Consider the following 23,627-nt stretch of genomic DNA (forward strand, 5'->3'; position numbering starts at 1 on the left):
GAAAAGGAAATGGCAAACCACTCCATTATTTTTGTGCCCCCCCCCAAAAAGAACCTCTAAATGGGGTCACCAGGAGTGGGACACGACTGAAACAACTGAACCGCAATATTGTAGAATGAATGCATCCTAGAATGGTAGTCAGGAGAGGCCTGCCCACATTCATTGGTTGTATTGAGTATTTGAGTCTCTCCCTTCATCTAAGATGTTCATGATAAAAATGCATATGGTGCCCCAGGGTAATGATGTAATGAGAGTAAGGGATCAACTAGTTGAGCCATTGGGAGGATTGAATGAGATTGTGTACTTAAAGGTCTTTATAAACCTTAGCCTACAGAAATAGCAGCTCTTACTCAGTGATTTGATGCCCTCTGACTCTCCCAACTTCTGCAAGCTGGAGCTTGTTGGATGGGTAATGAACGGGTAAAACTCATAAGCAGGTTGGAGGAAGAAAGAGTTCTTCCCTTTTAACCCCAAACATAAAACCACAGCCAGTAACAACGTAGGATTGTTTTAGACTCCCAAATAAGTCATCATTTAACAAGAACTTGCCCTGCCATTACCTTGTTTTTGTTTTGTTTTGTTTTTTTTCTGTTTGCAGATGAAGAACTAGCCCTGGATTATAGTTTTGACAGAGACTTAAGAGATTATCACAAACTTTATTGGGAGACAGAATTCAAACCTGTGGCACAACAACTTCTTAAACGTATTCAGAGCCATCACACCTTCCTTGAACCTCTACCTATTCCTTCTTTTTAATATGGTAAAAGCTGGTAGGTGATTAACAATATAAAGATGAATTCAAGTCAGGCCTTATTCACAAAAAGTAATAAATTCAAACACTTTTTCATTATTAATAAATACTGAATAATTCATTTATCATCAGGTCCTTAGAGTAGACAAGTGCAATGAGCAGCTCCCACTATAATTGATTATGAAAAATGAATGGAAGCTCTCATATACTTTCTACTCTAAATTTAAGATAACATACTTTCATTATTTTTCTAATGAAATTATTCTCTCTTCTGTTAAAAATTTAATAGTTCTAGTCTTTCAAAATTCTTCTACAGTACACATTCTGGAATCTAAATTCTTGACAATTTAATTTGTTCATTAGTAAATAAGATGTGCATTGTAGACTAGGCCCTTTAAAATGCATATAGTAATAAAATGAAAATAATCCTTTTTTAAAAACCCTTACCTTACATCTTAGAATCAATAACAAGTATTGGTTCCAAGGTAGAAGAGCAGGAGGGCAGAGACAAAATGGTGGCTTAGTAACAGCGAAAGCTGGAACCATTCCAAGAATCTTTCCACACCAAGGCAGAAGAGCAGTAAGGACTAGGCAGTTGGGGTCAAGTGACTTGCCGAGGTAGTCTAGCCTAGCTAGGAAATGCAGCCACCAGGCTGTCCCAGAAATACACTTTAAATGAACAACTTGGCTTATGCACACTTTATCTGGTATGAATCCATTTTCTGATAGGGTGGCTTTTTTTTTTAATGGAATTTCATGTTAGGATTAAAACAAAGTTCATTACAAAAAACTTTGGTTTTGCTATTGCTCTGTCCACCTCACTATCCATAATGGGGCTGAGTGAACAAAGCCAGCTCTTTTCCTTTTGGTTACTTTGTTTACTAACATGCTGCTTTGTGTGGGACAGTTTGCTCTTTTACTAAATGCTAAAAACAGAAGAACCAAGGCTAATGGTTTTCTCTGTCTTCATACTAACTAGTCAACAATTCTGGCCAACAAATGTCTCAGAAATAGGAAAAATTGCTTAATCAAGTTACTTTGAAAATTAAGTTTGATATTAGCCTTCTTTTTTTAAGTTATTTTATCCACGATTCTATCTCTTGCTAACAAATTACCAGAGCAGTGGCCTAATGAGCAGACTCAAGTTTGTACAGAGACATCCTGTCCCAGACTAAACTGGAACATGAGGCCTATTAGAAGGAAACCCAGCTCCAAGGTTCCTCTAGATAGGGAAGGGTCTCAGGACTGAATGGGCTTTTTTGGAGTGTGAAGGAGAGGGGAAGTATACTGGCCTTAATTATGGTTGACTTATTAATGAAAGAATATTTAGTCAGTGCATGGCTCTACCAATTATTAGTCAGGTGACTTTGAGCAAGTCACATTACCCTCTAGGTCGTAAATTTCTTCATCTATTTTTTTTTTAAAGGATGTATGTGTATATGGTGGAGGTAGGTTAGACTAGATTATTTCTAGGATCCCTTTAGCTAGCTATTGATTTGCTGTTCAGTACAACCTATTCATCAGATTTTGAGCATTACTGTACTCAACTAGGATAATTCAACCAGTTTGTCCCTTCTCAAACATTCCAAAGGCCAATGTTTTCACATGAGGAAGTCTCCTGTAACAAAGGAGAACTATTAAAACAGCATATATTTTTCAGACCTTTTTTCCTCCAGTGATAAGATCTGGCTGTTCTTACATAATCAATATTTTACTGCTAAGAATATCTTCTGAGGATCATATATCTCAAGGGAAAAACCATTAAACCCACGAGTGTTGTTGTTGTCAGGCTTGAAACACAGAGTAAGTACTCTGAGAGTAGAGAGTCCATTTTTGCCCTCCTTTGATTCTTTTCCCATATGCCATTTACAGACAAACTTTTGACCAGAACCATGATGATTCAGGAAAGCATTTGTTTACCAGTTTGATTTATTTTCAGTCATCTTTTGGTAATGTCTACACAACTGGAAGAATTATCAATTCCCTTGGGATTTAAATTGGCTTAGTTAAAACAGGGACTGTCATTGCCCTTCACACTGAAAAGTTTAATTTAGTCACCCGGTTTTGGCCTTATGACAAATGGAAAATTAAGAGATTTTCTTATCTCTTTTCCTGAAAAACCTCAGAAATGGTCTTTCCATGGTTACATTGGAAGAAAACCCTTTTTTGTGTTCAGAATATTCTCTAGGGTTGAAAGCTGTTTTTCCCTTTCCCAGTTTTGTCTGGTAACTATTAGATTACAGTAACATTAGAAATCCAGTGTTTAGTTTGGGGAAAACTATTACTGTGTAACAGGAAGCACCTGGGACAGTTGTTTTTTGTTTTAAAATCTTATATTGCACACTGTTCAGGTAATGAATATGTGTTTTAGATTAATGGTGAAATAGTGAAATTCAGATATCGTCAGTTTTTCAAATAAGATGCTTAAAGGGAAGTGGACAAAGATTGCAGTTGATCCTCCATTATTCAGCCTTGTGTTCTTTTGTGGAATGAGCTAAAGCCCCTGAATGCTTGGACTTTTCACAAGTCATTTTTGGGGGTAGCCGTGGGGTGAGGTGAGAATAGCACAAGGCAAGGAACATAAAATCATAAAATCTGGTGAAAGACTAACTCATTTGTCTCACCACAGATGTTTCACTTGCAATTGCCACATAGCCAATTTAAAGAAGGTTAAGTGGGCAGGATCTGCCAAAAATAGGCTTCCTTAGAAACAAGGGATGTTTCTGCTGATAAATGTAAAAGACTGATCACTACACTTAAATCTTAAAACCTAATTCTCTGACAATATACCTGTATGTTTTTTACTGTTTTTGTTTTCTTTACATTTTGAGTCATCAATGTATTTTCCTAATTTAATCTATTTCTTTCTTTCTGACATCTAGAGTGTAAGTTCCATTGAGGGCAGGGACATCTGTCCCAGACAAAACTGCACTCCTATATAGGAACTCTCTGAACATGAAATAGTTGTTTCTTGATGGAGGGCTACGATTTAACTGAATTTCAACTCTGTTGCACAGCTCTGATTGATGTTGGCTTTATTTTTGTTCCTAACAGTTTTATTTTTTAGCTTTTAAAAATATATTGCAACCGAAGGTTCATTTCATACAACCCAAGAATAATTTCCAAAGAAAGAATTTTGCCATCATCAAAAAGGTGCACGCATCTCTCATTTCACTAGAATGGCTGCAGTTCTTTTAATCCAGGCCTGCTTTACTACTATCAGAGAGGAAAAATTCATCTGCAACTGGCTGTTTAGTGGATGTGTTCATGGTGCCACAGAAGCAGTAATCTCATTTACCATATTGAAAGACTCAGAACAATGGGTTTAAGGAAATGAAATGTGAAAAATAAAATGTCAGTGCCCACTGTATCAAGTAGTTCTCAAACTCCTTTGCCTGGCAATCAAGCTCCTCAATCAATATAGCCCCAGTCTTGTTTTCTATTCTCACTTCTCTTCACATATATACTCTGTGCTCCAGCTCAAGGTGGGCTCTGCTTCTCCTTCCATTTCTTTTTCCCTTCTGCAATCCTGTCCTCCCTTTAAAGTCCATATTCCTTCCAGACCTAGAAAGCACTTTGTTTTTGCAATTCGATGCACATATGTAATATGTATATGTTCTGTGTTTGTGTCTTATCCCGGTATTAGACTGTAAGCTCCAAGAGAGAGCAGGGACTATGTCAACTCCACTTTGTACTTTTCCTAGCAAAGTGCTCTGCACACAGTGGGTATTTAATACAATTCTGTTGAAAGAATGAACAAATAAAGTGAGATAAAAATGGAGAAAAAAAATTATCCTTTATTTAAAAAGACCAATAATACTGACAGACTTCAAAAGCAATTCACGCTTCCATAATACAAAGTTCTCAGTACATTTTCCAAACCAGTTTACATTTCAAAGCTAGCAGTTTTTTTTTTCCCAAATCAAATTCATTTTACCATACAACATGTTTTACAGCTTTGTTACCTAAGGAGCTGCATCACCGTCAATACGGTGGTTTTAGGAGTAATACCCCTAGACCTGCTCACGTTTGAGGTGATAAAAACAAAACTCTGGCATGATGACTGCCCACTCTCCAGTGTCAGAAACTACCCAAGAAAAGAAACCTATCACATGGCTGTCAGCAGTGCTTGTAATTGATGCACTTTCCCAGAAGACTGCCACTCTGTGAAGGCCTGAATCTTCTTAGGAAGGCCATCAGAATTGGTGTCATACAGTAACTAAATGTTTAAAATAACACTTGTCCTATATAGTATTTTCAAAAGCAAAAACTACAGTGAAGGAAATTAACTGTTAACTTTCAGAATGGTCACTGTTGAGATGTGAGGCTTGTCTTAGCTTTTTAAATTTTAAAGGCAAAAATGAACACATATGCAAGTTTCATTTTTAACCACACAAATTATGGAGGCTCAGATAGTAGCAGTGTTCACTGTATTTCTAATAGCTTAACTGGGACAGCCACCGGCAAGAAGAGCAGCACCAGAAACGTCTAAAATTCCTTCTGCATCACTAAATTTTAGCCATTTTCCAAGTCCCATTGTTACATGCTCCAACCCTGGTTATCTCACTGATCAGAAAAGCAATGGGATTTGGAGTTATGCAGCTTCTTATGCTATCGTAAAGCAGAAGCCTCTGAACCACAGCCCATTTTCACAGCTCTAACCTTGAAGGAGGAGCCAGGCACTCTCTACTCGGTGCCCAAAGTGGTTTTCCCACAGTAAAAGAGCAGAAACTAAAGGAATCATGGCACAATGGAGGTGTGAATGCTGGATCTACCATTGGTCCTGGGGCTCCATACCTGCCCCCTCAGAGATACCGTCTTCTGATCATTCCATCAACTTTTTGAACTGAGGAAAGACATCAGGTCATATAGCGGGTAATGGCTCTCAGAGCATAAAGTAATTCAGCTTGCATCCGAGCTTCTATAAGAAGCAAATTAACATGAACCTGGACATGAAACCAAAAAATGCCACATTAATGTCTTAGATGTTTAAACTTTGATTTGTTTCACTAGGTTTATGTCCTAATTGAGCATGATAAGCCTTAGCTAGTAAAAAAGAATATAGCAGTATCGTTCTAGTGAACAAATCAAAAAAACTATGTTCTTCTGAAAAGGTATTTTGAACTTCAATTTATATCTCACAAACTAGAGATTTGGTTAACAGAATTTTGGATGCAACTACACCTTGCTTTATCAGAATTCCAGCATTCAGTGTAAACCAGTCTTGTGCAGTTTTCTCTGAGACAATTTCAAGAGTGGCATGATTCCCACACCCCCATCTCTGTTCTTGTTTACTTCCCTAAAAAGAAGGGATACTTCATACCAATTTCCTCTTGCTTCCTCAGCAATGTAAAACCTCCCTTCTGTCTCTAGTTCTGTGGTCACCTCTCCTGAGCAGTCCAGAGCCCACCCAACAACCCACTGCCATCATCCTGGACCTAATCCACTCTCTCCCCTTTTCTTCTGGTTAGTGATAGGGATGACGTGTATTACAGAGAGCCCTGAGACAAGTTGCTGAGTGAATTTGTCAATAGATCAGGATAAAAGTGTACATGTACCTTCTCAGAGTGCTTGAATTGCCTCCAGAAGCTATCATACATTCTTTTTGTGGCCTTCTCAGGAGTGCAGACTACAGTTTTGATATAAACCTTAAAGCTACGATCCAGAAGCTGATTAATTTCCCCATAGTCATAGTCATCGTATCTGTTTTAAATTAAAAAAAAAAAGTGTTAGAATGGCTTTCATAACATTGTCATTTACTCCAGTTAACATTAAGTACCTACTTTGTGTCAGGCAATGGGCTAAAGTGATGGTATTTCTTATTTATATGAACTGCACAATAAACTTGTTTCCTTGCGTGGCATGCTATACTCTCTTAAGGCTTCTATTACAGCTGAGGGATGGCATGGGAAACTAAGAAGTGCAAAAATGAAAGGTACCAAATTAAAAATTTACCCACTTGGAAATTTTGCCTCAGCTCCTTTGTACAGATACTTCTCTGTTAGAGGTTGAAGCTGGTTCCTGCCTTGCTCAGCCTGAAGTTCTCCAATAAGGGCAGAGAAACCACTGCCTAGCATATCACTGTAAATCTTTCTAGTTTAAGAGAATTGGCAGAGTTTGTTTTAGATTGTGCTCCTTCACTCTTTGATGATGGATTGGGGTAGGACTTTAATAGAATAATGTCACATAGTCAAAAATTTTATTCTGACAGCTTAAGAGTTGAGCTGGCTACTGCTCATGCATTCGAAGGAGCACAGAGGAAGCCAACTATGATGCTCCTAATTATTAAGAATTCCAAATTTGTAGAGTTAAAAGTTTTACTTTATACCACAAAGGTATAATTTAGCACTGGCATAATTTGTTTTCACTATGAATAATGACTACCCATTATTATTATATGTTCTCATTTACTTTTAAGACTAAGATGTCAATCTGTAGAAAGTACTTTTTTACTTCTATGAAGTATCATGGTTTAACTATGAAATACATTACGATATCCATTTGACTTCCAATAAAATTCAAGATAAATCTTTTATTTTAAGAGGTATATAGATCAGTAATGCTTAAGAAAGAATGTATATGCTATATTTAAATATGGGCTAAAAACAGAAACTGTGAAAGGAGATAGTTAAGGCAACTGAGAGGGAAGGATGATCCCAGTGGTAGCAAATTACTTTTTAAAAATGAAGAAAATTTAGAGACTAACCTTATTCCAAACATGCAATGAATATAGTTCCAAATTGCACGCCTAAGCATTGAGGTATCTACATCTTTATGCATTGCCATTGTATTATATGTCAGATTGTATGCAATGTGAAACTTTTCATCAATCAACTGTCCCACATCTGGATAAAGACGATTAACCAATGAGTAACCATGGTCTTCCCAGCAATAGTCCTACAATTGATAGAAGATATAGTGCATGTGAAAGATGAACATTTGGACAAGAACATTACATTAGTCTACCATTCCAGTTTTATATTAAATTAGAACATAGTGTTATTAATAAAATTATTAGTAGAATCCATTTGTCTTGTGTTGCTGATTTTAAAATCCCACTTCTCACAATGCCCCTTCCACCTTAGAATCAATACTGTGTATTGATTCCAAAGCAGAAGAGCAGTAAGGGCTAGGCAATGGGAGTCAAACGATTTGCCCCGGGTCACACAGCTAGGAAATGTCTGAAGCCAAATTTGAACCCAGGACCACTTGTCTCTGGACCTGGCCCTCAATCCACTGAGCCACCCACCTGCTCCCTGACCCTTCACTTGTGAGGCATAACCCTGCTATTTCCAAAGGTCTTTCTTGTCAGACCCCTCCCCTTAGACTTCTCTACTGTACCTTAGCCTAAAAATTAACATGTTACAGACTGATCATTTTATGCCTTAAAACTGGCTATCATTCCCAATTTCCTTTTAGAGTGCCACTGCCCAGGCCAGAAACCTTTGCATTATCTCTATTTTTGTCCCTTATATTTACTATCAGATTCTTCATGTAATGTTTCTCAGATTCACCCAACCCTCTATATCTTTCCTACCACTACCCAAATCTTAGTTCTCATCACAATGCATTGAGATTTCTCTAAACACCTGCTAAATGGCATTTCTACCTCTAATCTCCCAATCCAGCAGTGATATGAGATAGTCATGGACTGCCAAGGCCAAAGGATTTATCTTCTTTGGCCAATCTTCCCCCCTCCTTTAACTAGATTGGTTTTTAGACAGCTTACCCGCTCTACTGTCAGAACTACACTTGAAGGATTTAGCCTGATAGAACCTGCCAAAACTGTTTAGTTCTCCCCAAATTTCTCTGCTTACCCACCAAAGCCTTCCTTGATGTGGCACTATTTTGGTTTTTCACAGCTTCTCAGCAGGGACTTTTTGCCTCAATTGAAATCTATTCCCCCTACAAGTTCCATTTTTCTACCTGACCTCCTTACCCCCCAAAGCATGCTAATTCCGTCCTTTAGGCACATTCTCTTTTGTTTGTTCAGCCTGTAATGTTTTCCCTCTGTGGCTATCCAAATTCTCCCCATCTCCTGGGGACGCCTGATGCCTACAACAAAACTTGAGGGTCTTTGTCACAAAGACGCCTTGTACTGATCTTCAGTTTCTTGTGTGAGTTCTTTCCCATCAACTAAAATATCTGCTCTCTAAGGGGGTGGGAAACCACCTCAATGCTTCTTTTGCATCCTCTACGGAACCAACCAAAATGTTGGTTCTTGAGAAAACCTTGTCTAATTGCATGACATACAGTAAATGCCACCATTTGAAATCAGGAAGGGAAGAAAATCCACTATTTGAAACTATACTGTAAATTACTGTTGAAAGAGTAACAAAATTTAGTTAACTGTAGCTGAATAAGTGGTGAAGCATTCTTTGGTTTTGGATCCAGCTTTTCTCTCCAAAATTATTTTACATCACTCCCCTTCCCATAATCCTGTTCTGGCCAAAGTGGTCCACTTGTTCTTTCCCCAACTTGCCAATCAATCACCCATCTCTGTGTTCTTGCTTAAGCACTCTCTCATATCTGGGATAATGCATTTCCTCCTCATCTTTCCTTAGCATTTTTGTTTTTCAATGCTATGCTGAGGTTTGCAGCTTCAGATGGAATTTCCTCATCCCCTTAGTTATTAGTACTCTTTTGAAATTATCTTGCATTTGCTGAGATATATATATATACACACACACACACACACATACATATGTGTGTGTGTGTGTGTGTGTGTGTGTGTGTGTGTGTGTATACACCCCTAGATAGGATAGATGTACCTGGTAGTCTTAATTATAATGAATTCCAAATTTGCAGTGTTAACTCAAGTTTTAATGTATATTACAGTCAATAATTTGATAATAGCAAAGCAGTATTTTTACAAAAATTGCATCATTATATTCACCTATTTTAATACTGAAGAATACCTGCAAAGTCATTTGTTCACATATTGGTAAAAGTTAAATCCAAAATCTACAAAGAGAATGGCATTGCTTTCAGTTAAATTCAGGAAATACTTCGGTGTTACAAAGCATCCAGGTCACTCACATCTGAAATTTACATGTCCTTCCTTGCCATAATTCAGCAGTGAACCATTTAAAAAATATGTAACGCTCAAATTAGTGCCTTTATCTAGTGTTAGTCAGTCCCCTGATTTGTGAATGCCACTCCTCCTCTCCTCCACTGATGCCAGAGACTCCTAGGATTCACTTTTTTCTGATCTCTCTGATGCCTTTAAAATCTTGGAAAATCACTTGATGCTTACGAGGGAAGCCTGATGAATTTCCTCTCCCATCACTAGTACTACTGCAACAAAGGAGGTTTATTCCTGACATCCCAAATTGGAACTCCAGGTTTTTACAGAAAAAAAAAATTGTTATAAAGAATAACCAGGGGAGGTCAGCTGGGTAGCTCAGTGGATTGAGAGTCAGGCTCAGAGATGGGAGGTCCTGGGTTCAAATCTGGTCACAGACTCTTCCTAGCTGTGTGATCCTGGGCAAGTCACTTAACCCCCATTGCCTAGCCCTTACTGCTCTTCTGCCTTGGAACCAATACACAGTATTGATTCCAAGACATAAGGTAAGGGTTTAAAAAAAAAAACAAAGCAGATTCTGAAATACTGTTATCATCATACTTTGTCTATACTATGAATTAAATGTCAATTTTCACTGGCTATTGTGAAAAGATAAACATACTTTATAAAAGATTTGAATGGGAAAATATATTCTGAGCTCCAAACAAGACTTAGAAACATTCTACGCTGTTATTTGGGAACTACAAAATGACTTTCAATTTACTCATTTTTAGAGTTCCCCAAACCAGCTACTTTTTTACTCTTCTCAAGTTACAATATGGCAGCTTTTTAGATATAGTATATACAATGCAAACTTCCATTTTACCTGAACTCGAAATGTTGGCACGTGCAGCCCATGTCTAGAGAAATCTTTATAACCATAACTAGTGTCCTCGAAGTGACGTGATACATCTCTTGCTGGTGCAACTTCTTCATCATCTACAATAATGAAAATGCCATAACAGGCTTTTATTTTTTTTCAGGCTTTTAAAAAAAGAATCCTTGTTAATTGTATTTATCCACATGGACTTCTTTTATTATGCAGTGCAATGAAGGTAACTCACATAAAATTCTGATATGGTAACCTGGAAAAGTAGTTTATTTATTAAGGAGTAGAAATTCCACAGATATATCTTCTCATGTACATAATTAATTCTCTAAACCTTTTTTGACTTATTTGATCTCCCATAAAATATTTTTAAGATGATGAAATATTTTAGAAGTACAAACTTTTATACTTCAGTACAGAGGTTTGGAAATGCTTGTGGCCAATACTTAGGCAAAAACATGGATTAACTATTAAAATAAGAACAGGTAATTAAAGCCATACTGTGAAGAATTTTTTATGTTATCCTAAAGAAAACAAATGCTCTCAAAGTTTTTGAATAGGACTTAATCAGATCTATAGTTTTAGGACTACTCAAAAGAGAATATGCCAGAGCTAGAAGGAACTTAGAAATCCTCTTCTTTTATAGTTAAGGGAAGGGGGACAGAAAGGGGCCAAAGTTATCCCCACTAGAACTCTCTCCTTTTTCCAGAGCTTCATCTGGTTCTCAGTTAGTTCTTCACTTATGTTACATGAATACCACAGTACTATTTTGCATCTATGCAGTGCAGTTTTACTAAGTGCTTTCACAGAGATTTAATAACTGGTCAACACAATGACCTACCAGAGCTCCAAAGGGCTCATGATGAAGCATTGCTACCCTCCTCTGCACAGAGAACCAATGAACACAGGAGGATAAAATGAAGCAAATTTTTTCCCTTTGTTTATCCTGCTCCTCCTACTGCCTGCCACCCCCAACCCCAGGACATGGCTAATGGGAAAATGCATTCTGCCTGATTTTTATATGCATAATGGGTATTGTATTTCTTGCATTCTCAACGTATGGGGGAAGGGAAGAAAATTTGGAACTTAATATAAAACTAAAATTAAAAAAAAATTTAAGTGCTTTCACATTTAAAATGTAGGCTGAAAATAGTGTGAAGCAGGAAGGGGGTAAATATAATTATACCTGTTTTACAGATGAGGAAACAGATTCAGAGGGGTTAGGTTACTTGTCCAAGTTTATATATATAGCTCATTGGTGATAGAATGGGATTCAGCTGGTAGGTTTTGGGAGAGGGGACAAGAATAAAGGTTTCAACAATGATTAGTGTAACCTTTACAGTCCCTTCTATAGCTTAAAATGCTATCATATATATTTTTTAAAAATACATATGTTGCAAAGCCAAACCCAAAATGGTAGGCTGAGGCAACAAAGGAACCCATTTTCTGAATACTGAGGTAATCTGAAATGTTTAACTATGTATTATTCAGATACATGTTTAGACACATCACATTAATACTTCCTGCACCCCCATGTCCTCATCATTAAGGCCAAACAAACCTATTAGCCACTTCCTGAACTCAGCAGCCAGATTCCCGCCTCTGTCCCTGTGCCTCTTCCTAACTCCTGCCTCTTAGATTCCTTTGCGTCTTTCAAGGCTAGCTCAGGTGCCAGTTTCTCTTCCTGGTTGTGTTTTCCCCCAACATTTCAATTATCTTGTTTATATTTTTAACTTTTTAAACATTGTATTCTTCCTTCTCCTAGTAATTTGTAAGCTCCTAGAGAAAAAGCCTTTTCCCTTCCCCTTTGTATCCTAGGGCACAACAGGTGTTTGCTTGTTTGCTTGAAAGGCTAAATCTCAACACAAACTGAATTAGCAGTCCATTTCATAAATTACATTAGAGCTCATTTTCAAACATTACATTTACTTGCAATAAGGGATATCAAAAATAGTATGTTTCTCAACATTTGTCTAGCTACTTTATAAAGTACTTCTCCAAATGAAGCTGTTTTTAAAGGTGTAAAACAGTCTATCTAAAAATTATATTTACCTGATGAAAAAACAAACATGCTCTCTCTTTTTTCAATCTCAAAACGTGATGCCATCTCTTCCTGGCTTGCTTCTTCTTCATCACGACATTCCTGTAACTGTTTCATTTTCTCCATGAGGGCTTCGACCTCACAAAAGGAATCAGTTATCTGAAAAGAATATATAATTAGTATTCTACATGCTACATAAAAATTAAAGTTTGAATTGGCACTCCAATTCTTTTTTTTAAAACAAAGTGTCATATTATTTGTGGTTCTGTAATTGAAGTAAAATGAATAAATTAATTTCTAGATCTGCCAATATATTTTGTTTACAAAAATGAGTGAATGAATGACAATTTAAACTCTCTCCTTCTTAAAGGTAATCTCTCTTCACTCCCATGTTTTCAATTATCAATGCTAAACAACTACTTCCAACACCTCTCCATACTCCAAACCCATATTTTTTTTCTGCCTTTCTCCCTACATAAATACATCCCAAACAGAATCTTATCCCCAAACCTGTCCTTATCAACTTCTACTGATAGCATTATCAATTTCCCAACCTGAAATATAAAAGTTTTCTTTGACTCTTCCCTCTCACCTTCCATATCCAAATCAGTGCCAAGACCACTGTTTCTAGCTCCACGTCTCTCATAATTATCCCCTCCAACCACCTAAGATCAGGTCCTTAATTCCCAGTGTGAAGACTATTATAACATCTTTTGCTATAAGATAGATTTTGTAGTTCAATGAAATTTGGCTGCGATGCAAAATTCTGTATATCAAACACAATGCTGCTATTTCAGAGATGTGTTTTGGCAAGGCTAGTGCTTGCTATCCATTTTCCACACTTCAGCCCAGCAAGGGGGACTAAAGCAGTGGCAGACATCCATGCCTGCCACAGCCTTGAACCAATCCTGTCAACTCCACTGCAGGGGGGGTTAACTTATGAGATTAGGCTGGTGGCCCCATGCCAACTGAGCACCGGAGGAGGAATCTCACATTCGCCACCTGCTTGGTCCCCACTGAGTAGCTGGCTGGGTCAGATATTTGGAATGTCGATCTTAGGAAATTGCTGAAGGAGGGAATCTTAAAACTAACTGGAAGTCAAGGTTAGACGTACCCAATTGACTCTGCCTGAGTAGGTCCTTAAGACTGAAAAGTGACTGCAAAAATGCTTTATGGATGACACTTTAATATAATCCCAATAGTTGGAGCCCAAATACTGTTAAATATTTACCCTGGTAATATTATCAAGGAAAGTACCTCACTGATGAGGCTCAAAGAACTGTTACTGATTCTATCATCATAAATGATATTTCTCAGATATGGATTTCACTTCATAGAGTTGTGATTAGTCAGGAATTCATGTTGGCTCGGGGTTATATACATCTCTAATTTGCTGGGGCTACTAGATACCCATGTTGTTTTCCTACTTAACTTTTACTAAGACAAGAGAAGCCACAGTTAAGTATAGCTAAAATAAGTAACATTTTTTAAATGACATTAAAATATGGGGAATAGAAACTGAGCCTCTTTCAGTTGTACAGTTATGCCTAAACTTCTCATTTGCCTCCAAAAACATGACGATTGGAATAATGAAACAAAAATGGCATTGTTTGTTAGACTTTTAGGTGCATAGTATTGTTAGGAAAAAATTCCCATTTGTCATCATTTTTACTTGTAAGGGGCTATTTGACATAATTTGCTTCCAAACTGCTTATTTAGTGCTCTGAAAACATCATTTATCAAATGGTGGCCTAGTATGCACTCCAAGAGTGGCCAACCCATGAATATTATACACTGGGGGAAGCTTGTATGGTTCATTAACCACTGCTCATTATTATCCCATTTTATACAAAGGTGATTGAAGGCATAGCAATTTTTTCCTTTTTTTTTTCTTCTTGGTCATATACAAGATCACTAAATGGCATTGACAAGGAAAAAAACCTATACTCAAATTAGTTCACCAACACCTACTCATCGGTGTCCCTTATAACCAGAGCACATTAGCAAATAGCTGACCGGGGTTAAAAGTAGAAGAAAACAAAGTTCAGTAAGAGGCCAGAACCCATAGCCATGACCTGGGGTCTCATTAATCTCACGAACTGCTCTAACTAGTCTTGGAAAGGTTACTCAACCTCTAGGCTAATGTTTTCTCCACTGTAAGAAAGCAATATTCATTATCCCTATTTATTTTAGGGGAAAATATGTATACAATAATAACTTAGAAAATGTATATGAAAAATCTGGAAATTCTTCAGCAGGTGGCACTAATTTAGGTGATTTTAAAAAAATGAGGTTTCTCACCCATAAGATCACAGATTTAGGGCTGGGAAGACTTTACAAATTATCTAGTCTAACTCTCCTGTTTTATAGATAAGGAAGCTGAGACCCAGAGAGGTGAAGGGACTTGGCTAAGGCTACAAAGCAGCAGAGCCACGAGCTCTGACACACACTGTAGAAGGTACTTGACACCTGTGCTTCTAGAGTGACAGCTCCCGAAGGACAGCGATTATATTTGTCCTTAATACCTAGTACAGTGTTCTATATATATATTAGATGCCTTCAATACTTATTCAACTGCCTATTTAGTCATTTCAATTAAATGAATAAAGAGTACCAATACCTAGTTTTTTTGTAATAATTCTGAGGATTTCCCAAATCTGAGATGCCAAATAAAATTTCTAAAATGGTCTTTTATAGTCCAGAATGAAAATATAATGAACAAGAGACACAAATTAAAGGAACAAAATGACTCTTACTGTGAGACTGCTTTTTATTACTCTGTAACACATAACTGATACTTACTGAAACACTTCCCGCAGGGTTAACATGCATCTCCTCCATACTATGATTGCCATTCGTAATATCACAGATGCAGTAGTTACTAACAGAAGGAGGTCTAAAGGTATGGCCACCATCGCAATGAATTTCTGGACTGATTCCACAGCCAAACGTGAAAGAGGCAAGAGAATGATAGTGTGTGAGTAGAACTACTGCATGTACCAATTCAGCAAGGGACCAACTATGTGCTTCAGCCTTCAAAAGTTGCTAAAGAATGAAAATGGAATGGGTGGTTACACTGATGACAATATTTAGTTCACAGCAACACTCAACACATCACAAGCAAGGCCAGAACCTACATAATAAAATTTAGAGTTAAAAGGACACTTGTGGAATGATAAAAAGCTGAGACTTCAAAATCTGCTGATCTTGGCTTTTTTTCCTCTTTTTTTCTAATTAAAAATTTTACAAAACCAAACAAGTATTTCCATATGCAAAGAAAAAGAAGATTGTATATAAATGAAACCACATGTCTCCTTTCTTCTTCTTACTTTTCTTCATATTTACAAAATAAATTCCGTCCACAAGTGTCTCAGACCTTCCCTGCTCTCCCCACGTCACAGAAGGTATTGTCCAGGAGACCAACATACACATAAAAATTAAGTTTTTCATATTTCACCTTTCAGTTCATGCTGATACTGTCTTTAGAAATATAGCCTAACATAACTTGGTAGGTGTTATGTTATTTTGAATTTAAGGAATGCTGCTGGATACTGGAAAAGTTTGCAACTTAAGCAAAGCCAAAATATCTTAAAGGACTGCAATATTTCAGAATGCTTTAGTAGGAATTGTTTGTGCTCATATTATATAATCAAGCCCTTTCAAAATGATTATTGGAAACTTTTACTGTGGAAATTATTGGGTGAGATGTGCCTATATGTTGTTTAGAAAGTCAATAACATCAAAATCAGCTACTTCTTTGGAGGCATTTCCAAAATAGTAATGGCAAGAGGTTGGTCACAGAGATATAAAGATCTATGATATCTATATTACATATACATACATATTTGTGTGCATATGCATGGAGATATAGCTATAGATATCTATATGTATATATATGTACAAACATAATCTCAAAGCTCTAAATCAAACTTATTTTAAATTAAAGATAATCACATTCGATTATATATTATTTTGGTCTCCTTTATCTACTTTTACATTTCTGTTTAATTTTGCCACTGTAAATTATATTGTGGAATAAATTTCAATCTTATCTTTAAAAAAAATTGGGGTTTTTTGAGGGACATTGCCAGGGGCCATCCAAGCCACAATGTTTTGACATGGTTACTCATGGAAACCAGGAGGTCACAAAGTGGCTCCTAGGAAGGATGGAGACACCCACTCAGCCCCACTCTGTGTGACTTCCCTCACTAATATCCCTTTATTGGAATTGCTCTTAGCCCCAGGAAAAATAGATGAGAGCAACATGCTTGCAGGATTAATACAGATGTCCCACTCTCTCCCCCCAGAACATCACCAGGAGATCCCACTTACAAAATTAAACCTAAGGATTCTTATGTACCCACTTAGGACCATCTTTTCTAGGCATAAAACTTCTGGTAAATCTGTGCTCAGAATTCCCCAACCTAAATCTGGGTTATGTTGATTCTACCCTTTGACCTCACACTTAGCAACAATGTTTTGTTGACTATCTCTTCAGGCTTTGCGTCTGTTGTTAGGATCTATGGAAACATGTATGCTGAAAATGAAACTGTGCGCCAAGTAGATGTGTGACCATGAGGGTATAAAATAAAGCCAAGCCTCAGTCAAGGCAGAACAGTTTTTCCTGTGAAACCTATGCTGCAGGTTGAATATGAAAGCTGTGTCCCATTCATCATTCCACTGACACTGTCCCACCTCCAAGACCCCATCCCCTGTGGGAGGCTAGCCCACCCAGCAGCAACTGGCACCCGGGACCAGGGACTCTTGGATAGGTAAGCCCCCTCCCCCATAATAAGTAGATAAAGCTCTCTCCAAATTTGGACAGTTAGGATCTCATCCAAAGGGTACTGCAGACCCCCTACGAGTGGGTGTAGGTAAGGAAAGGGTGAGGAAACCAGAACTTATAAGTTGAAAAGGCTGCTATGGGACATAGCAAATCAAAAGAAAGAAAGCTACTTGCTGGAATAATTAAGCATACTCCTCAGAAAAGGGGAGCAAAAGTAAGAAAAGCAAGAAAGCCACAGCTGGCTAAGTTCTTGGATCTTATTCAAATCTTCAGTCCATGGTTCCCTGACGAAGGGACTGTAGACTTAGACACAGGAGAAAAAACTGGCCTTGATCTAAAATCTTATAACAATCCCTACTGGGGCTTTCCCGTTTGGGTTAGGCAGCCACTGATAACTCCTCCTCAGAATTTCCCTCCATCCTAGGTAGTTCAGTGGATTGAGAGCCAGGCTCAGAGAAAGGAGGTCCTGGTTTCAAATCTAGCCTCAGACACTTGCTAGCTGTGTGACATTTGGCAAGTCAGTTAACTTCCATTACTCAGCCCTTAGTGCTCTTCTGCTTTGAAACCAATACACAATATTAATTATAAAATGAAAGGTTAACATTTTGACCATGGCCTTCCTGGTCTGAACTCTGCAAGCTCCTGGCTCAGGTTTGAGTCTGATTGACATAACTGTGGGCCTGCCTACTAGTTGGAACTCCAAGAGAGTATTGTTGGGTTTGGTCACTCTCAGATAGACTTCTCATTTCATCCTCCCAATTTCAATTTTTCTTCCACTTGCCACCTCTCTTATTCTCTTGCAACCCCGTTCCTCCTAACTGTTCACCTATGGACTTAGCAAAGATACATTACCCTCTGTCTTCTATCTACCCCACCACCTCATCTTGCCATCTCCATTTAATGTACCTTCCCACTCTGAAATTTTATCCTGCAAAATATATTCATCTATAAGTGGTTGGGGCTGTGGGATTTCACCCATCATATTTTGATACTGCTTTTCTAATTTGATGTTCATTTTTTAAAAATCTACTTATATCTTTAAAAAAAATAAAATGAAAGGTTAAGAGTTAAAATTTTTTTCAAACTTATCTTTTTTGTTGCTTTAATTCTTTCAACTCAAAAGTCAAATATATTAAAATATCTAGTAGGTCAAAACCTCCTCCCTCCTTCCCCAACCCCAATCAACAATACACTATAATCTATTCTTTATCATAGCTCTCTTCATATATTCTTAATCTATAGAGAATATTGTAATTCATGCTCACTTAATGCTTATTCATTAATAATCATAGAGGGGAATAAGCATCTTGTGCAAAAATTGAGATGGTAGATGCTCAATGACTTACCTCAATATGTTCTTTGGTAATAAGCCAAGGCCTGTGGGCTAACACTTTATTTAGTTCTCCTAAATTTTGTAGTTTTGGTGGTGCGTTCTCTAAACCATTAAGCCATTTGGGGTCTCCTCCAACATGCAGAAAATCATTTACATGAAGGTTCACTAGGTAGGAGCACTGGTGTCTTGCTGCAGCCTTAAGTGAAAGAAAAAAGCACACTGAATTACCAGAAAAATTAAAACTAAAACACTACCAACATGTACTCTCAGACTATACCAAAACAGCAAGTTAAGTTACTCTTATGATTAAGAATTTTTTAAAAAACCTCTCAATATAACATTATTATAACTGATAGAAAATAACTCCAACATTCACAAAAAATTTTAAGGCCAATAACATTTGGAAAACTCACTTATATTGAGTTTTTGAAACTCATTTTCCTTTCTTACAGTCAAAAGAGATGTCAAGTACTAAGTTAAAAATATTTATGAGGTCATAATAAATATAAATGCACATGCCCAGTTGAAAAAGATTAACAGTACCTGAGTCACTTAAAAGTTGACAAATATACAGAGTGCCAAGGTCCATTACAATGGCAATTTCAGCATAACAAGTATTTCTGATGGCACAAGACAATTTTGAACTTTTAAGTAATGAGGAAGGCTGTATTAGGTTTTATTCTCTCAATATCATGGAAAACACATTTTTTTCAGTAAAATAAATGACTACATACAATCACCTAATGTTTAGGGGTTTTAAGAGATGAAAATGTAGACATTATCTTTAATTGAAATCTAGTTGAAAGTTCAAATATAAAATTATGTCATTTTAAAAGGTATTAACATTCTCTATATAGAAAATGGCATAAAGTGATTTTCACTGAATTTTTACACACCATTATTCCAATGTAGTGTCGGTAATGAAGAGGGAGAGGCCCGTCCATCTGTAGTAAATAGTGTTGGGTTTTTAAGAAACTTTCTAGATACTGTGGATGAAAAACCATCACTAAGGTAATGTTATCCAAACGACCCAAAGCAGCAAAAGAATCTGTAAACAAAGTGTGCATCTGGGCATCTTCATTACCCACTTGAAGAATCTGTGTAAATCATAACATCATAATGTTAATAAGCATAAATCATAAAAATCATAATAAAACATCATAGTCTTACAAATTATTAATATATATTTTAAAAACTAAAACTTTTTATTTGAACTCCAGTACTAAGAAGCAATTAAGTATATCACTGTAGCTTCATAAACCTCCTAAACTCACTTTAACCACAAATTTATCTGTTAATACTAAAGGGAAAAAATTAAAGATCATCCAGATAAGATGGGTTACAGATTTGATGGCAATTTGTATAGAGAATTAGATTTTGGAAACATGTTGGATATGAGACCTTAGACATACATCACTGAAGCCTTCCATAATATAATTCCCTGTGCTATCCAATGAAAGTGATTTGAATGAATATTAACCGCTGATTATGATCTTAGCAATTAATTTCTTCATTTTACAAATTTAGAAACTGAAGCCCAAAGAGATAGTGACTTCCCCAAGGTTACATAGTCAACAAGTGGCAGATCCATGTGGGAACCTCAGCTCCTTGGCTCCTAGTCCTGTGTTCTTTCTACTCTACCTAAGTAATTAGATAAACCATCATCATGGTAACTGACATTTGTAGAGAACCTTAAGGTTTGCAAATTATTTTATGAATATTATTTCATTTGAGTCTCATAAGTAACTCTTGTGGAAAGTTAAGCACAAATGACCAAGTATGACTTCATAAAGTCTGACAGTTAAACTTTTCACATAAGAAAGGTGGAATAAGACACTGGGAGAGGAAGGTGTCAAGTAATAGTGATAACGATATAAAAGACAAACATGTTTTTAGAGAAAATTAAGTACAGCTGTTTTAAGGTAGTGTCTGGTACAAGGACAGCACAGATTATTATTGTACACTCACCACTCCTAAGTAACTAAAAAGCATGGGAAAAGTTGGCCATTGTTTGAATATGAAGGGGTGGAGTATCGTTACTGAAAAACAAGTCTTGGCTTTCTCTATGTGAATGCTTAAGTGTGTCACAAAATAGTACAAATCCACAGCCTTATAGTTCTGTAGATATGCTGCCAAAATATGATGATGGAACTGTGAAGAGTTTTGCATGAAACAATTTGCTGACCAATGCTTGCTTTGATCCCCAAAAGTAGGTCCTGAAAATCTTTTCCTTAAAAATATACAGTTCACAATGTACCTTTACAAATAACATACCTCCTTCTCTGGGATGAATCTGCTTGGTCCGTGTCCTAGTGGTCGAGGAATTCTAATTCCAAGTTCCTAGAAAAGAAAATTACACCATCTCAAATCTTAAGCAGTAAACAACATGAACTGGAGCTCTGGGAATGGAAAAAACAGCCAACCAGTCAGACAGAGACAGACTTGTTTGGGCAGTGAGCTGGTATTCATGCCTAGATCCACACTCTTCATTTTTCTGTTTGCATCTCAAAGCTAACCGCAGCTCAGAGTGCCATTCTGACTTAAAAAAAAAAAAGGAAACCTGTTTTACTAAAACCATAGTTTTGCATAAGGTACTTAGTTGGCAAAGAGTCTAGAACAAAACGTTCTGCACACAGCAGTCAACCGTGTGGATCGTCAGTGATACAAAATAAGACCCATGTGTTTGCACAATCAAAAACCAACATGTGAATCCTTAGACATCTTTTTCTGAAAATAAAAAGGCTGTAACCTTAAATTTAGATTTATTAAAAAAAAAAAACCCAGAGGATTTTCAAGGGAATTATGGCAGATGACACCTGCAACAATACTTTATAACTAATGTAGAAATCTTGAGAGAGAAAAAAAAACTCGGTTATTTAACTCAAAAAGAAAAAAAAGAGCAACAGATGTTTTCTACAGGATCCAAGAAAACAAGTTTAGAGGACTTTTACTTGCAGGGTTTTTCAGTTTACATCGATGTCCCTTATTCTTTACACTGTCCAGGAAGTAACACTTCTGTTACCTATTAATAGTTGAAAAATTAATGTGTTTGTGTCTTAACATGTAAGATGAGAGAGAAATCTCATGCCAGCCTGCACCCTAAATGACTTCAGTCTACCTGGGTTGACAAAAGCTGTTAAGACATGAATGGGAGTCCCCCCCTTTTCCATGTAACATGTTTTCAAGACCTATCCCAATACTGTATTTGTTTATTTTAGGGTCTCTGTCCAACCAAACCAGCCTTATTTCTTTCAAAAAAAAAAAACAAAATTAACAATTTTGAGAGCCTGAATGGCTAAACATTAACCCTTGCTTATATAATTACATAAAATATCATCTCCACCCTCTCCCCTGTGCTTTCAAATGTTCTTTGTGATTCAAACCAGATGTTTTCCTTTTAAAAAAGAAAGAGAAAAAACTTGGCTACCATTCAAAAAATTTGGTCCAACTTAGTGAAAACTGCTTACTACTAAGAATTCTTAAAACAGGGCACAGAGGAAAAAATTAAGAAGCCCCTTTTTAGGGCAAGTCACTGTGTTTAAGTGTGGAAGTCATGTGTGCTAAATGACTATAAAATAAATGAAAACATAACCTCAAATCTAAATTAAGAAAGGTAGAATTGAATTCTCTGCCATCAATGGCCTATCCAAATACAGAAACTAGTATGTTCTCATGTCAACCTTGGTGGTGGGTGTCCTTAAATATCATCTGTCAAAACCTAGTCACAACTGCAAATCTTCAGTTTCATTTCCCATGATAATCTTTCAGAAGAAAACATACTCCCCAAATTCAAAATATCATTGTCAAGAATGCAGTAATTTCTACAAATGATGCAACCCAAGATGGGGAGTAGCAATCTGTAAAACAGAGGGTACTTTCAACACTACTCTCTTTATCTGATCTTTATTGTAGCACTAGGGAATCAGCATGGTGGGTGCCACAGAAAAGAGCAAATATATGTCAAAGGACTTGGGTTCAAATCCCCATTTCAATGATAGGTAACTCATTTAATCTACTTGGGCCTCAGTTTTTTATCTGTATAATGGGAAGTTTAGGCTTGATAACCTCCAAGGTGCTTTTCTTTCTGGCTCTCAAACTATCCTCTAATCATGCTGTGCATGATTTAGAATTCTTTTAAAGGGCTTAACAATTTATTCTGTCATTTTCTACCCAGATATGCCTCATTTTTCTCCAATTTATTAAATGCTTGTTGGCTAAATAGTTTTTTCTTTCATAAACTGGTAGGCCCATATTTTCCTAGGGAAATTGGTATGTCTAAGAATGAATTTCTTCTTCTGGTTCTCTCAGCTAAGAATCTAGAGGATTCTCCCCCTGAGAAATTAGAACTAATTTACCTTAATTGTTAAAGGAAACTATGCCAGAGATCACTTTTAGGAAGGCAGGATGAGAGAGAAGGCAGGATAACAAAAGATAAGAGTGTTGCCATTCCAAAAAAGGCTGAGAATCAGTAATCTAGCTTATTCCATGAATATGGTATGTCCACCAAGAATTCTATGAGATTCTCAAGTCATCTATTTTTATTTTGCCTGTCAAATGTTGGTTGCCAACTGTCATTACAGTTGCCAAGCCTCACTCCCATTTTCTGAGGCTGTAGTAACATTCTCCCATGATCTGGTTTCCACAGTACTTAGAATTTCACCATTTGGCACTCCTTTGAGATATTGCCAGGAGGTGGCTCAGTAGTAATATATTACTTTACTGTATTAACAACAACAACTGACATTTAAATATAGCACTTTAGGTTAGAAAAGTACATATTAACTCACTTGATTCTCACCACAACCCTGTAAAATGGGTTCTAT

General features: G+C 36.8%; 2 protein-coding genes across 10 annotated transcripts in view; one reads left to right on the top strand and one right to left on the bottom strand.

Annotated features, from left to right (window-relative positions):
- Positions 1 to 4,541, top strand: part of ARMC2 (armadillo repeat containing 2) — a 184,694-nt gene extending 180,153 nt beyond the window's left edge. For 3 of the 7 annotated variants that reach the window (XM_056818642.1, XM_056818641.1, XM_056818645.1), the window contains exons 18-19: positions 599 to 770; positions 3,634 to 4,121. In XM_056818642.1, coding sequence (XP_056674620.1) covers positions 599 to 756 — 158 coding nt within the window. In that variant the 3' untranslated portion in view covers positions 757 to 770; positions 3,634 to 4,121. Of the gene's footprint in view, positions 1 to 598 lie in introns of all 7 variants that reach the window. The other 4 variants (XM_056818644.1, XM_056818640.1, XM_056818643.1 and 1 more) reach the window with 3 other exon arrangements.
- SESN1 (sestrin 1) overlaps positions 4,529 to 23,627 on the bottom strand; it is a 112,540-nt gene continuing 93,441 nt past the window's right edge. For all 3 annotated transcript variants that reach the window (XM_056818647.1, XM_056818648.1, XM_056818649.1), the window contains exons 2-10: positions 21,079 to 21,144; positions 19,701 to 19,901; positions 18,818 to 19,000; positions 15,488 to 15,730; positions 12,697 to 12,844; positions 10,642 to 10,754; positions 7,458 to 7,648; positions 6,310 to 6,454; positions 4,529 to 5,697 (exon numbers count right to left, since the gene is read on the bottom strand). In XM_056818647.1, coding sequence (XP_056674625.1) covers positions 5,611 to 5,697; positions 6,310 to 6,454; positions 7,458 to 7,648; positions 10,642 to 10,754; positions 12,697 to 12,844; positions 15,488 to 15,730; positions 18,818 to 19,000; positions 19,701 to 19,901; positions 21,079 to 21,144 — 1,377 coding nt within the window. In that variant the 3' untranslated portion in view covers positions 4,529 to 5,610. The remainder of the gene's footprint in view (positions 5,698 to 6,309; positions 6,455 to 7,457; positions 7,649 to 10,641; positions 10,755 to 12,696; positions 12,845 to 15,487; positions 15,731 to 18,817; positions 19,001 to 19,700; positions 19,902 to 21,078; positions 21,145 to 23,627) is intronic.

Source organism: Monodelphis domestica, chromosome 2, assembly GCF_027887165.1.
Source record: "Monodelphis domestica isolate mMonDom1 chromosome 2, mMonDom1.pri, whole genome shotgun sequence".
In the NCBI taxonomy this organism is placed as follows: domain Eukaryota; kingdom Metazoa; phylum Chordata; class Mammalia; order Didelphimorphia; family Didelphidae; genus Monodelphis; species Monodelphis domestica.